At 40.3% G+C, this 13,958-nt stretch overlaps 1 protein-coding gene across 1 annotated transcript in view; it reads left to right on the forward strand.

The window, feature by feature from the left end:
* The window catches only part of MKX (mohawk homeobox), a 95,058-nt gene extending 81,702 nt beyond the window's left edge, over window positions 1–13,356 (forward strand). The window contains exons 5-6 of the mRNA XM_007951931.1: window positions 13,031–13,064; window positions 13,170–13,356. Coding sequence (XP_007950122.1) covers window positions 13,031–13,064; window positions 13,170–13,356 — 221 coding nt within the window. The remainder of the gene's footprint in view (window positions 1–13,030; window positions 13,065–13,169) is intronic.
* The last annotated feature ends 602 nt before the right edge of the window (window positions 13,357–13,958 follow it).

Genomic DNA, 13,958 nt, shown 5'->3' on the forward strand with positions numbered 1-13,958 from the left:
AAAGAACTAACAGATCTGTCCTGGAGGAAGTGCAGCCAGAATGCTCCTTGGAAGCAAGAATGGCCAGACTTTGTCTCACCTATTTTGGTCATGTTGTAAGGAGGGACCATTCCCTGGAGAAGGATGTCATCCTTGGTAGGGTGGAGGGTCGACGAAAGAGGGGGAGGCTTCAACGAGATGGATTGATACGGTGGCTGCGATGATGGGCTCAAGTATAGCAGGGATTGTGGGGCTGGCGCGGGTTGGGGCAGTGTTTCGTTCTGCTGTGCATGGGGTCGCTATGAGTTGGAAATGACTCGACGGCACTTAACAACAACAACAACAACAACATGGTCTTTGCCACTGACTTCATTAATAGAAGGAGCCCTGATGATGCAGTCGTTAAGCACTCGGCTGCTAAAGAAAGGTTGTCAGTTCAAACCTACCAGCTGCTCCTTCGGAGAAAGATGTGGCAGTCTGCTCTCATGAAGATTTACAGCCTTAGAAACCCTACAGGGCACTTCTACTCTGTCCTATAGTATCACAATGAGTTGGAATCAACTTGATGACAATGGATTAAGTTTGATTTTTATCAATAGAGATCCCTTGGATAAAGTAATGCAGGGGTTAATAACATGACCTTCAGAATCAGGTGAGCTGGACCTTTGTCTCTCAGCCCCACTCCCTGAGTCCTTCGGGATTTATCAGACTCCTCTAACTTACAGTGCCTTTTATAAATAAGAGCTGTCTAGGTTGGGCAATCCTACTTCCGTAGTGATACTGCCTCGGAAACCCAAGGAGGGGTCGCTATGAGTCGGATTTGACTCGAGGGCACATAACAACAACAACAACATGGTGCTATGTCACAGGACTATTGTAAGCATTTAACTAGATAACATTTGTAGAGTTGCTGGCATAGTGCCTGGCATAAGAGTGAGCATTCAGTATATGTTAGTAATTGTTATTTTAAAAGATAACCTCTTATTAGATGAGAAGCTTAAGGGGTATTACGTTTATGTAATGGCAGTGGAATAATTTGGAAAAGGATAGGAGACTGTTGCAAAACCTGAAGAATACAATCACTGCCACTAAATTGCACTAAAAATCGATAAAATGGTGCATCTTGTGCTATGTATGTTTTCTCCAAAAAATTAAAAAAAAGATAACCTTTATTTGTAATATTTGAGTCTCTCAATATTTAATTGCAAATTGGATGTAGCTGGATTTTTAAGTCTTTCAAACTGTTTCTATTTCATGGGCAAAAGTCACTGCCATGTCAGGGAAAGTCAAATGGTAGATCACCATATTATTTATTAACAAAGGGTAATAAAATAGGCTATTAAACATGTGCAGAATGGTCTCATTTTTTAAAATAGGTATGTACTTGCTTGGAAGGCCCATATATCTAAAAATGACTTCTAGTTATCCCTAAATGCCCTTTATTTTCTTTTTCACCCTTTTTTTCTAGCTTTTCTGTGGCAAACTTGTATTACTTTCTTATTAGAGAAAAACAAGTGCAATTTTTAAAAGGAAAGCAACGTAGTCAGCATGGAGCCTGTATCTACTTATGTGTGTTTAAGCCCACCCTGGATCTATTGGTGTGGGCAAATAGAGACCACGGCAATGGCAGCAGGGAGCCCTGGGGAAGACTTGGTGCATCTGGTAAACCCATTGCTGGCAAGTCAGTTCCAACTCATGGCGACCTCATGTCTCACAAGGTAGAACTGAACTTCATGAGGTTTTCTTGGCACTTGGCTGCTAACAAAAAGGCTGCTAACTCAGCTGCAGTTCAAATCCACTCAGAGGCTCCAAGGGAGAAAAATTTGGCAATTTGTTCTGTTAAAGATTACAGCCTAGAAAACCTTACGGAGAAATTCTGTGTTGTTACATGGGTTGCTATGAGTCAAAATCGATAGGATCTTTAGCCAGACTTTTCTTCAATGGCATTACCGAGTGGGTTCAAATCACCAACCCTGAGGTTAGTAGTCAAGCACAAACCACTTGTGCCACCCAGGGACCTTGTACGCCTGTTAAAGTACTGCAAATTTGCAGCAATTCATATTTTGGAATCTACAGTGAGATTTTACATCTGCCCCACTCACCAGACCCTTGTTCTTCAGTTTTTTGAAGTATACAAATAACTCCAGAGACTAATATGTTGTCCCAAGGACTCTCTGAACTTTGGAGATGAGACACACAAAACTCTGCCTATCCCCACCTGCTATCACGAGTAATGGCCCCCAAACTGACCAAGTGTATGGAGGTATAGTTTTTAAGCATCTGAAACTCTGACATGCTTTGGATCACTGTCACCTCCAAAAAACCAAACAAGTTGCCATCCACTTGATTCAGACTCATGGTGACCCCACATGTGTCAGAATAGAAATATGCTCCATAAGATTTTCAGTGACTGATCTTTGAGAAGGGGATTGCCAGGCCTTTCTTCCAAGGCTCCACAGGTGGATTTGAACCACCAACCTTTTGTTTAATAGCTGAGTGCTTGACTGTTTGTGTCACCCAGGTACTCTGGATCATTGTCATAGGCCCCTGCTTGTCATCAGACCATGTCCTGATGATGATAGGTGATCTTCTTTGATTGACTGAAAATAGACTGGTGTCCTCCAGTGAACCTTAGGAGAGAGTTCACTACCTTTTCTCACCCCTCCTTGGCATGGCTATTTCAGTAATGATTTCTTACTCATTTATCGTACTTTTCAGGATCCCAGTTATTTCTCTTCCACTCTCTATTTTAATTTTAGTTTTGATTATTCAGTTAGAAAACTATCATATTTTGGGGGAGAAAAATGCAGAACAGAACTCAAATTCTTAAAAAGTTCAGACTTACTGGACCGTTGAGACTACAGAACTCTCTGAGATACTGTCCTGAGATACTCTTTAAACCTTGAGCCGAAATAGCCTCTGAGGTCTTTTTAGCAAGAAATAACAGATTGGTGTGCAAAAGAAAGGAATTTGCTTATGTGTATGAAGCTCTATTGAAAAACCATCTCTATGAGACCAGCAGGTCAATAATAAACTCTAAAGCAAAGATAAGAAGATAAGGGAGCAGGGAAACTAGAGTACGGAAACAGAACATGTAGTGAAATATGTATTAATGTCACTGAACAATTTGTGTCGAAATTGTCAAATGGGAACATAATTTGCTGTGTAAACCTTCAATGAAACCACAATTAAATACTGTTTTGTAGAAAAGGAAACCCTCATATTCTTAATCTTATGTATTTTTATTTCCATTTTTGTGGTGTGAATAATATCTTGTGGAACATTTTAAAACATTAGTAACTTTAGGACTGACTCATTGATTAAATTTTGGGAAAAAAACCTCAGAGAAAATGATTTGGCCGTATGTTTGTCTCTTTTATGACCAAAAATGTCACTTTCAAGAATGAATATACATCAGAATTAATGTGTTTATAAATTCCATTTATCAAACTTGAAAAGACACTTTGTCACATTAGAACTTAGTTTTCTTGTACAATTGTTTCTCTATTTAACTTTATAAGGAAACACATGTCCAAAACCAGGATAACCAAAAAACCCATGTTTTCGAGTTGATCTCAGCTCATAGTTACCCCATAGGACGGAGTAGAACTGCTCCACAGGGTTCTCAAGGCGGTACATCTTTACAGAAGGAGACTGCCACATCTATCTCCCCAGAAGCGGCTGGTTGGTTCCAACCACCAGGCTTTCATTTTGCAGCTGAGTGCTTAACCACTGCATCACCAGGGCCACTAAACCTAGGATAGCCCTACTTTAAGTTTCAACATGATTTGGGTTTTACAGCATCCAAGATTTTCCTAACTATGCACTTTTTTTTTTCCCCTTCCTTTTCTTTTTTGGTCTTAAAACACGCTCTCTTGGCTGGTTTAATATGTTGTTCCTGCCAACCAGCTGCTTTTATTGTAATTGACAGAGTAGCTGATTTTTGGAACCTTCAAGTCTAAAACAGCATTTCAGCTCAGATGTTTGGCAAGGTGGAGCCAAGCTACTTGAAGAGCACGAGATACAGCTGAGCTCAATATAGGGCCGGCAGGCCTGGCTCTGCCTATGCTAATGAACTGCACTGCCGAGTCTGCAGACCCAGATCTCTCTTAGGGTCCTGACTGCCACCTTTCCAGCAGGGTTCAGAAGCTTCCTGCTCCCTGTCAAGTTATTTCTTGAGCTAGTGGGTACCACTTCCGGAGAGAAGCTGGTGAGACCTTCTTATGCTGTTGGGCAGAAGTGGCAGAAGCCTCCTAACAGATCCAGAGTCAAAAAAACAGTTGCTGTGGAGACAATTTCCACTCATGCAAACTAACCACATGTGTTACAGAATAGAACTATATCCCAGAGAGTTTTCAATGACTGTGACCTTTCAGAAGCTGATCTCCAGGCCTTTCTTCTGAGGTGCCTCTTGGTAGATTTGAACCACCAACCTTTTGGTTAATAGCTAAGCACTTAACCATTTGCCCCACCCAAGGATCCACCAATAGAGCTACTGCTCCTTAAATATTTACAATTGGCTGTATAGTTGGCAGAAAAGACACGAAATATTTAAACCAGATCAAAACAGACAAGTTTATATACACTTCAAAGGAAAAGAACATTAAAAAAAAAATTACCACCTTTAATATAATGGGTGGGTTGTAAATTTTGAGTTGCCTTCACATGATACCAGTTCTCTCTCAAAAAGCCAGGATGTTTCCCCAGACTTCTTCTCAGAATAACAAATAGAAAAATCTCCCCAAACTACCAGACCAATATAGTCCTTTGCGTTCCTACAAAAACACAAATGTTTCAAAGTAAAAGGGCTCCTGTTTGCTATCTGCTTTTTGCTAGTTCTGCTGGGAACTAGACCGCACGACTCTGCAGGAGGTGGCTCTTGGATGCATAATACCCCAGTGACACTGGGCAGCCCACCAACAACAGCAACAGGGAAAGCAACGCCCTTCTAACACCAATTTATTTTTTGAACCAAAACCACCCTTGACACAGAGACCCCGAAAGTGGTGGTAGTCAGCTTTTTCTTGTTGGTTTGAAATCTTTGAGAAGGAGCTTTGTTGCAAGCTGGTCACTTTTAGCATTGACTGTTCATCACGGGAATGATGTAGGACCAGACAGTGTTTTGTTCCATTGTGCATGGAGTCATCATGAGTAGGGGATTGACTTGACAGCAGCTAACAATGACAATATTGACAAAAAGCAGGAAGCGTTTCTTCTATCCATCACGTTTCTCCAAGTCTTCTCTTCTGTTGCATGAGAAGGACCCTGAATCTATACCTAATAATATTAAATGTGCCTGTCTGCCTTAAAAGTAAAATATAGAATTCAGTCTACCTAGCACATCGTTGAAATTCATGAAACTAATTAAAGAATACTCGGACAGGGATTGGAGGAAGTCTATGTTTTTATACTTCAAAGGTATTTTCATAGGCACCAACCTTTAAAACACATATGCTCAAAGAGTAAGCAGAATTTTATAATTCTGCAGTTGGCTGTATTCAACTTGTTTCTTGGTGGAAGAAGTTCCAGGAGGCAGCCACGGGGAGAGCTAGAAGCATCCAGGCCTTCACAGAGCTGCAGTACATACAGCTTCACTCTTCATCTTAGACAGAAGCTCTCCGTGGGCCTGAACAGGGAAATAAATGCATGCTTTCTCATCCACACATGGACACCATTCATTTATGGCATCTTTGGGTTCTGTAACCACTTACATACTTGATAGCCACAGGTTTCCTTCTTGTCTGCCCTGTAACCACTCTCAGGCCGACCATCCAGGTAGGGGATCTGACTCTGGTCCCCTTTGTAGATACCGGATGGCTTCATATGAGCCAGAGGATCAGTTTCATGGTCTTTTCTAAATTATGTTTTGTTATTTCCCTAATGTTATTTAAGCTTCATGGAACTTAATCTGCTTTTGCCAAGTCTTTCCATTGAATAAATATCTCCATAACCTATTGCTTCACTTTGGCAACAGAATTGTTGCAATTTGTGGGCAAAATTGAGTGGAGGCCTAACTCATTTTTTTCCCCTCTGTAAAATGTCCAGTGTTGCTGGCTTTCCTCCTCCTAAACAAAGGCCTTGACTTGTTCTCTGTCCTGGTACTGCCTTGTTCCTGTCATTACTGAGTAGAGATTCCACATAACAATGCTAAGCAAGGAATGACTTAACTGCCATGACAGAAACACACTGTCCATATACACAGCCATCTGTACTAAATAAGTTTTACTGTAGTTCCAAAATTACCAAAAGCAGTATAGTGCCTATGTGGTACAAATGGTTAATACATAAAATGCGTAGAATAGTTCTTGGCAATAGTGAAGGATTATCAGAGTTTTGTGAATTAAAAATGATCTTTTTTCAAAAAGAGGAAAAAAAAGATGACAGCCTGAAACAACCAATGGAATACAAAATTAAAGGGAAACCACCACTGGTTCCAGAAAATATGTGAGGGTGCTTTCCAAATACCACAAAAATTAAAGAGTGTTGGGTCAGATGGCACCAGACTGGATGCAGTCACTTAAGTACTCCCCTTTGTGAGAAAGTAATGTGGTGTCTGGGAAAGAAGGTAGAGAAGACCTGACAGAACTGCCCAATATTCCCTTATTTAGAGATACAAATGCTAGGAATACATGAAAAGTATTTGTCAATAATCCAAACCTTATGGGGTATAGTTATAAAATAGTTACATTTCTCCAATTATGCTCTTTCCCATTCCTGAATGACTTTTTGTGACAGCATGACCTCCAGAGACAAATTTACTGTCAAATATATCGATCATGAAGTTTAAGCACAAGCTCCATGAAAGGATTATGAACAGATTAATAATTTTGTACCTATTTTCTTAAAAAGATCCCCTAAAAGTGCATGGGCTTCAGGCTATCCAAAACCTGCCAAAAAAAAAAAATTATCTTTTTTCATTCATTTACCAGAATAATTTCATACCTGTGAGGACCAGAACTCAAAAAAGACTGCCTTGTTTTTCCAAGTCTCTCAAGTTTTCTGCCTTTGACAGGGTGAAGTCTTACCATTTTTCTATCACTTGTTTCAGCGGAAAATATTTGAGTTTTGCTTCTCTGACAGGTTTCCACCTTACACTGTTTCCAGCTTTCACAAGTTTTACTGTAGTTCCAAAATTACCAAAAGCAGTATAGTGCCTATGTGGTACAAATGGTTAAGCACTTGACTAATAGCCAAAAGGTTGGCACCCAGAAGACAGGTGTGGCAATCTGCTTCCAAAACATCACAGCCTTTGAAAGTCCTATGGAACAGTTCTACTCTGCACACATGGGGTCATAACTAAAATAAGATGCTATGCTTCTTCCTCAGGTGCCGAGTACAGAAATACGTTCATCCCTTGTCCTTTCTGCCATTTCTCTCTCCTTGCCTACGTATTGGTTAATGTCAGTGGACCGACTCTTACCTCATAAGGTTTCCAAAATTACCAAAAGTGGCAGAAGTGTAGCTAAACATCCCAGCTAACCAAGTAGGGACTAGAAGAGCTAGAAGCTGATAGGGCTCCAGAAAGATGACCATACAACTTCTCACAGAACCAGTTATTTCCCAAAGTATCCCCAAAACCATATAAAACAGGGCCTGAATATCAATACAGGATGATCAAAAGCATAAATGTTGTTCCTTTTTGGACCAGGCACACATTATCTCATTAACTTTTGTCATTTATTCACTAGGTGTCTTTGTTTTCTTTGCTTTTTTTCTTTAAGTTTCCTAGAGCCATGGGAGCTCTGGTAGCATAGTGGCTAAGACACTTGCCTGCTAACCAGACGGCTGGTGGTTTCAAACCCACCAGCCACTCCTCGGAAGGAAGGTTGGGCAATCCTACTTCCGTAGTGATACTGCCTCGGAAACCCAAGGAGGGGTCGCTATGAGTCGGGTTTGACTCGACGGCACATAACAACAACAAAGAGCCATAGGTGAATGGCAGTGCAGAGCTTAATTAAACAAAAACCAAAGTAGTTGCTGTCAAGTCGATTCCAACTCATGGTGACCTTATATGTGTCAGAGTAAAACTGTTCTCCATAGGGTTTTCAATGGCTGTGACCTTTTGGAAGCAGACCACTCAACTTTTCTTCCAAGGTGCCTCTGGATGGATTTGAACTGCTAATCTTTCAGTTAGTAGCCAAGCACTTAACTGTGTGTGTCATGCAAGACTCCTACAGTTCAATTAGTGACCAATTATTGTCTCCCAGTCTAGATTATTTTGAATCAGGCAATCATATAATCTACTACATTGGGAATGACAAATTGAAGAGGAATAGCATCACATTCATTGTCAAAATCAAGATCTAAAGTACAACGCTGTTAGTGATAGAACAATATCCATATGCCTACAAGGAAAACCAGTTAATAGATTAGGACTATTATTCAAATGTATGCACCAACCAAAAATAAAGAAATTGAACATTTTTTTTTTTACCAACTTTTGCAGTCTGAAATTGATCAAACATGCAATCAAGATGCACTGATAATTACTGATAAGTAGAACGCCAAAGTTGGAAACAAAAAAGGATAACAACAACAACAACAACAGTTGGAAAATATGGCCTTGGTGATAGAAATGATGCCAGAGATCACATAATAAAATTTTGCAAGACCAGCAACTTGTTCATTGCAAATACCTTTTCAGTAATATAAACTGTGACTGTACATGTGGATCTCACCATGTGGAATACACAGGAATCAAATGGACTATGGAAAGAGACCATGGAGAAGCTCAATATCATCAGTCAGAACAAACCAGAGGGTGACTGCAGAAAAGACCATCACTTGCTCATATGCAAGTTCAGGCTGAGGCTGAAGAAAATTAAAACAAGTCCATGAGAGCCAAAATACAATCTCGATTATACTCCACCTGAATTTAGAGACCATCTGAAGAATAGATTTGATGCATTGCAGCCCAATGGCCAAAGACCAGGCAAGTTGTGGGGTGACATCAAAGACATCTTATATGAAGGAAGGAAAAGGTCATTAAAAGACAGGAAAGAAAGAAAAAACAAAATTGGATGTCAGAAGAGACTCTGAAACTTGTTCTTGAAAGTAGAGTAAATCAAATGGAAGAAAAGATAAGGGAGCTAAACAGAACATTTCAAAGGGCAAAACAAAGTGTTATAATAAAATATGCAAAGACTTGGAGTTAGAAAACCAAAAGGGAAGAGTACGCTTATCATTTCTCAAGCTGAAGAAGAGAAGAAAAAATTCAAGTCTTAAGTTGCAATGTTGAAGGGTTCTATGGCCAAAATATTGAACAACTCAGGAAGCATTAAAAGAAGATGGAAGAAAAGACAGAGTCACTGTATCAAAAAGAATTGGTTGATGTTCAGCTGTTTCAACAGGTAGCATATGATCAAGAACCAATGGTATTAGAGAAATAAGTCCAAGCTGCACTGAAGGCATTGCTGAAAAACTAGTCTCCAGTAATTGATGGAATACTTTCTGAAATGATTCAAAAAACAAATACAATTCTGGAAGCACTCATTCGTCTGTTGTTGTGGTTAGGTCCTGTCGAGTTGTCTTCAACTCATAGTGAACAAAACACCACCTGGTCCCGCACCAGCTCCATGATCCTTGCTATACTTGAGCCCATCGCCATAGCCACTGTGTCAATCCATCTCGTTGAGGGCCTTCCTCACTTTCATCGACCCTCCACCTTACCAAACATGACTGCCTTCTCCAGGGAATGGTCCCTTTGACAAGATGAGACCAAAGTAGGTGAGACAAAGTCTGGCCATTCTCACTTCCAAGGAGCATTGTGAATGCACTTCCTCCAGGACAGATTTGTTAGATCTTTTAGCAGTCCATGGCACTTTTAGTATTCTTCACCAGCACCACAACTCAAAAGCAACAACTTTTCTTCAGTCTTCCTTATTAATTGTCCAGCTGTCACATGCATATAAGGTGATTGAAAAATACCATGGCTTGTGTCAGGCCATAAGGCTTGTGTCTCCTCAAGGAGACATCTCTGCTCTTCAGCACTTGAAAGAGCTCCTTTGCAGCCGATTTGCTCAGTGCTATACATCGTCTGATGTCTTAACTGCTGCTTCTTCCATTGGCATCAGTTGTAGAACCAAGCAGTGTGAAGTTTTTGACAACTTCAATCTTTTCTCCATTCATCATGATGCTGCTTATAAGTACAGTTGTGAGGATTTTTGTTTTATTTATATTGAGATGTAATCCATACACAGACTGTATTCTTCAATTTTCATCAGTAAGTGCTTCAAGTCATCCTCACTTTCAGCAAGCAAAGTTGTGTCATCAGAGTATCTCAGATTGTTAATGATTCTTCCTCCAATCCTGATGCCACCTCCTTCTTCATATAATCCGGCTTCTTGGGGTATTTGCTCAGCATACAGATTGAATAAGTATGGTGAAAAGATACAACCCTGACACACTCCCTTCCTGATTTTAAACCATGCAGTGTTCCCTTGTTCTGTTCTGTTCACTCATCTATGCCAAGAAATTTGGAAGACAATTGCCTGGCCAGTCAACTAGAAGTGATCCATCTTTGTGCCCATTTCAAAGAAAGGTGATCCAATAGACTGTAGAAATTATTGAATAATATGATTAATACCACATGTAAGAAAAATTTTGCTAAAGATAATTTTAAAATGGTTTCAGCAGTATATCAACAGGTAACTGCTAGAAATTCAAGCTAGATTCAGAGGAGGACTAGGGATATCATTGCTGATGTCAGATGGAGCCTGGCTGAAAGCAGAGAGTACCAGAAAGATGTTTACCTTTGTTTCATTGACAACACAAAGGCATTTGACTGTGTGGATCATAACAAATTATGGACAACATTGCAAGGAATGGGAATTCCAGAACCCTTGGTTATTCTCATGTAGAACCTGCACATAGACCAAGAGGCAATCATTCAAACAGAGCATAGGGATACTGTGTGGTTTAAAATCACAAAACATATGTGTCAAGGATGTATCTTTTCACCATACAATTGACGAGTATTCATCAATTCCTGGACAGAACAAGGGGATACTGCGTGGTTTAAAATCAGGACAGGAGTGTGTCAGGGTTGTATCCTTTCACCATACTTATTCAATCTGTATCCTGAACAACTAATCCAAGAAGCTGGACGATATGAAGAAGACCGTGGCATCAGGACTGAAGGAAGACTCATTAACAACCTATGATATGTACACAACACAACTTTCCTTGCTGAAAGTGAAGATGACTTGAAGCACTTACTGATGAAGATAAAAGACTTCAGTCTGCAGTGTCTATTACATGTCAACATAAAGAAAATGAAAATGTCACAACTGGACCAATAAGGAGCATCACAATAAATGGAAAAAAAGATTAAAGTTGTCAAGATTTCCTATTACTTGGTTCCACAATGAACACCAATGGAAGCAGCAGTCAAGACATCAGATGATGTATTGTATGGGAAAATCTACTGCAAAAGACCTCTTTCAAGTACTGAAGAGCAAAAATGTCTCCTTGAAGACTAGGGTAGACCCAAGCCATGGTATTTTCAGTAGGCTCATATGCATGTGAAAGCTGGACAATGAATAAGGAAGACCAAAGAAGAGTTGATGCTTTTGAGTTGTGATGTTGGCGGAGAATACTGAAAGTACCATGGACTGCCAAAAGAACTAACAAATCTGTTCTAGAAGAAGTACTGCTGGAATGCTCCTTGGAAGCAACAATGGCCAGGCTTTGTCTCACCTGCTTTGGTCATGTTGTCAGAAGGGACCATTCCCGGGAGAAGGATATCATGCTTGGTAAACTGGAGGGTCAACAAAAAAGGAGAAGGCCCTCAACGAGATGGATTGACACAGTGGCTGCAACGATGGGCTCGTGTGTGGCAAGTATTGTGAGTCTGGCATGGGACCATGCAGTGTTTTGTTCTGTTGTTTAGGGTCGCTGTGAGTCAGAGCCGGCTGGATGGCACTAACAAAACAACAACCCCCACAAGGGTGCCATATACTTTACTTACATTATTAGCAAGCTATGCAATCCCCTTGGTGGGCTATAGTCACCTCACATTTGTGTAGGCCCACCCAATCTTATGGGGGGAGCCACAAAGACCATTGCTAGAAGGGCCGTACCAAGCAATTCACTGCACCAGAGGTGGTACTGGGAAAAATCAATCAGTGGTTTGAGTGAGGGAGCAAATATAAACCAAAGGAGCAAGTGCATACACAAAATGTAGCATCCTCACTTTGTTACATTGTACAGTTTGTTGGGAGGGTTATAACTGCTGCTATTAGGCGTTGTCAAGTCAGTCTCACCTCATCGAGACCCTGTGTACAGCAGAACAAAACCATCCTCATAATCCTTGTTATGCGTGAGCCCATCATTTGCAGCCACTGTATCAATCCATGTCATTGAGGGTCTTTTCCTTTTTTGCTGACCCTCCACCTTACCCAGCATGATGTCCTCTAGGGACAGGTCCCTTCCAACAACCTGACCAAAGTATGAAGCATGGAGTCTGGCTATTGTTGCCTCTAAAGAACATTTTGGCTGTACTTCCTCCAGGACAGATCTGTTCATCCTTCTAGCAGTCCATGATACCTTCAGCACACTTTGCCAACACCACAATTCAAAAGCATCAATTCTTCAGCAGTCCTCTCTGTTGAAAAAAATCCAGTTGCCATGGAGTCAATTCTGATGCATGGTGACCCCACGTGTGTCAAAGTAGAACAGTGCTCCATAAGGTTTTCAATGGTTGATTTTTGGAAGTAGATTACCAGGCCTTTCGTCCGAGGCATCTGTAGGTGGAGTCAAACCACCAGCCTTTTGGTTTGTAGCGGAGTGCATTAACAGTTTATACCACCCACGTATATCTGTGAAAGCTCCTTTTGATTTTTATTAGTTGCTTTCATAAGGCATCTTATTCCCTACTCCTTTGCAAAGATATGATTTTTTTTTTTGCATATCTATTTAAACTATCTTTGTAAAAAATAAACTTTCATTTTTACCATATTTTCTGATGAATTTTATTCCTGGTAATGGTGAAATTCCTGAGTTTTCTTTTCTTAAAGAAGAAAAGTAATCTAATCTTTGCTTTTCTTTACAGATGCTCTGGAAAATGGATCCAATAAGGGTGACAGGTGAGCAGTATGCAATTTTATGCCATTAGTGCTTTTGAGTGGTGGCACTTTCAACTTACTCTGGAATGAATCTGATCGTTTTCTTACTGTTGTACTTAAATCCAGTGCAGCTAAGAGAAAGGGACCAAGCAAGGACGACACGTACTGGAAGGAGATCAATGCAGCCATGGCCTTGACGAATCTTGCGCAGGGAAAAGACAAGCTGCAGGGCACGGCCAGCTGCATCATCCAGAAGTCGTCTCATATAGCAGAAATAAAGACAGTCAAAGTGCCGCTTGTGCAGCCGTTCTAGAAGCTTGTGGCTTTTCAGATCCAGTGGATGTTCTTCACGTCAGCATTTTTTTTCCACCCATTCTCATCCTAAGAGCCGCAGGAAGAGTGGAAATGCCTCTTTCCCAACAGGGTCAGAAGAGCAATTGTACTTTTCCCACCTTGTCTTTATTTTCAATTATCCTAAAAATATCATTTAGTTGCTTTTATAAAAGACATGTAACTTATATATATTAAAAAAAACCCTCATTTTAATCAAAAATATTAACTTATTTTATGTTACTCAAGCTATGCATCAAATGTCTGCATTGCCATTACAGTAAGTGCCTTGCTTCCCAAAAATAAGCTACAACGTGGGCATAGGGGAACCAGCTATGCCTCAAAATGACAACGCCATTATGCTTATTAGTCTGTGTGTATCATTCCAGATGGACCTAAGCATCCCAGGGCTGGAACCATAATTGCTGAAACCCCTTGCAGTATATTCAGTAATTTACATGTTAAAACTTGGAAATCTGTTCAGCCAAATGAAATATTCCTTTAAAAAAATTCTACAGTATTTTGAATAGTTCAATGGGCTTTTCAGAGTGACAGTGGGATTTTTATGCATGTTTCTTGCCTCCA

This window comes from Orycteropus afer, unplaced genomic scaffold (genome assembly GCF_000298275.1).
Source record: "Orycteropus afer afer isolate SDZICR_OR568_19922 unplaced genomic scaffold, OryAfe1.0 scaffold00319, whole genome shotgun sequence".
NCBI classification, from domain to species: Eukaryota; Metazoa; Chordata; class Mammalia; order Tubulidentata; family Orycteropodidae; genus Orycteropus; species Orycteropus afer.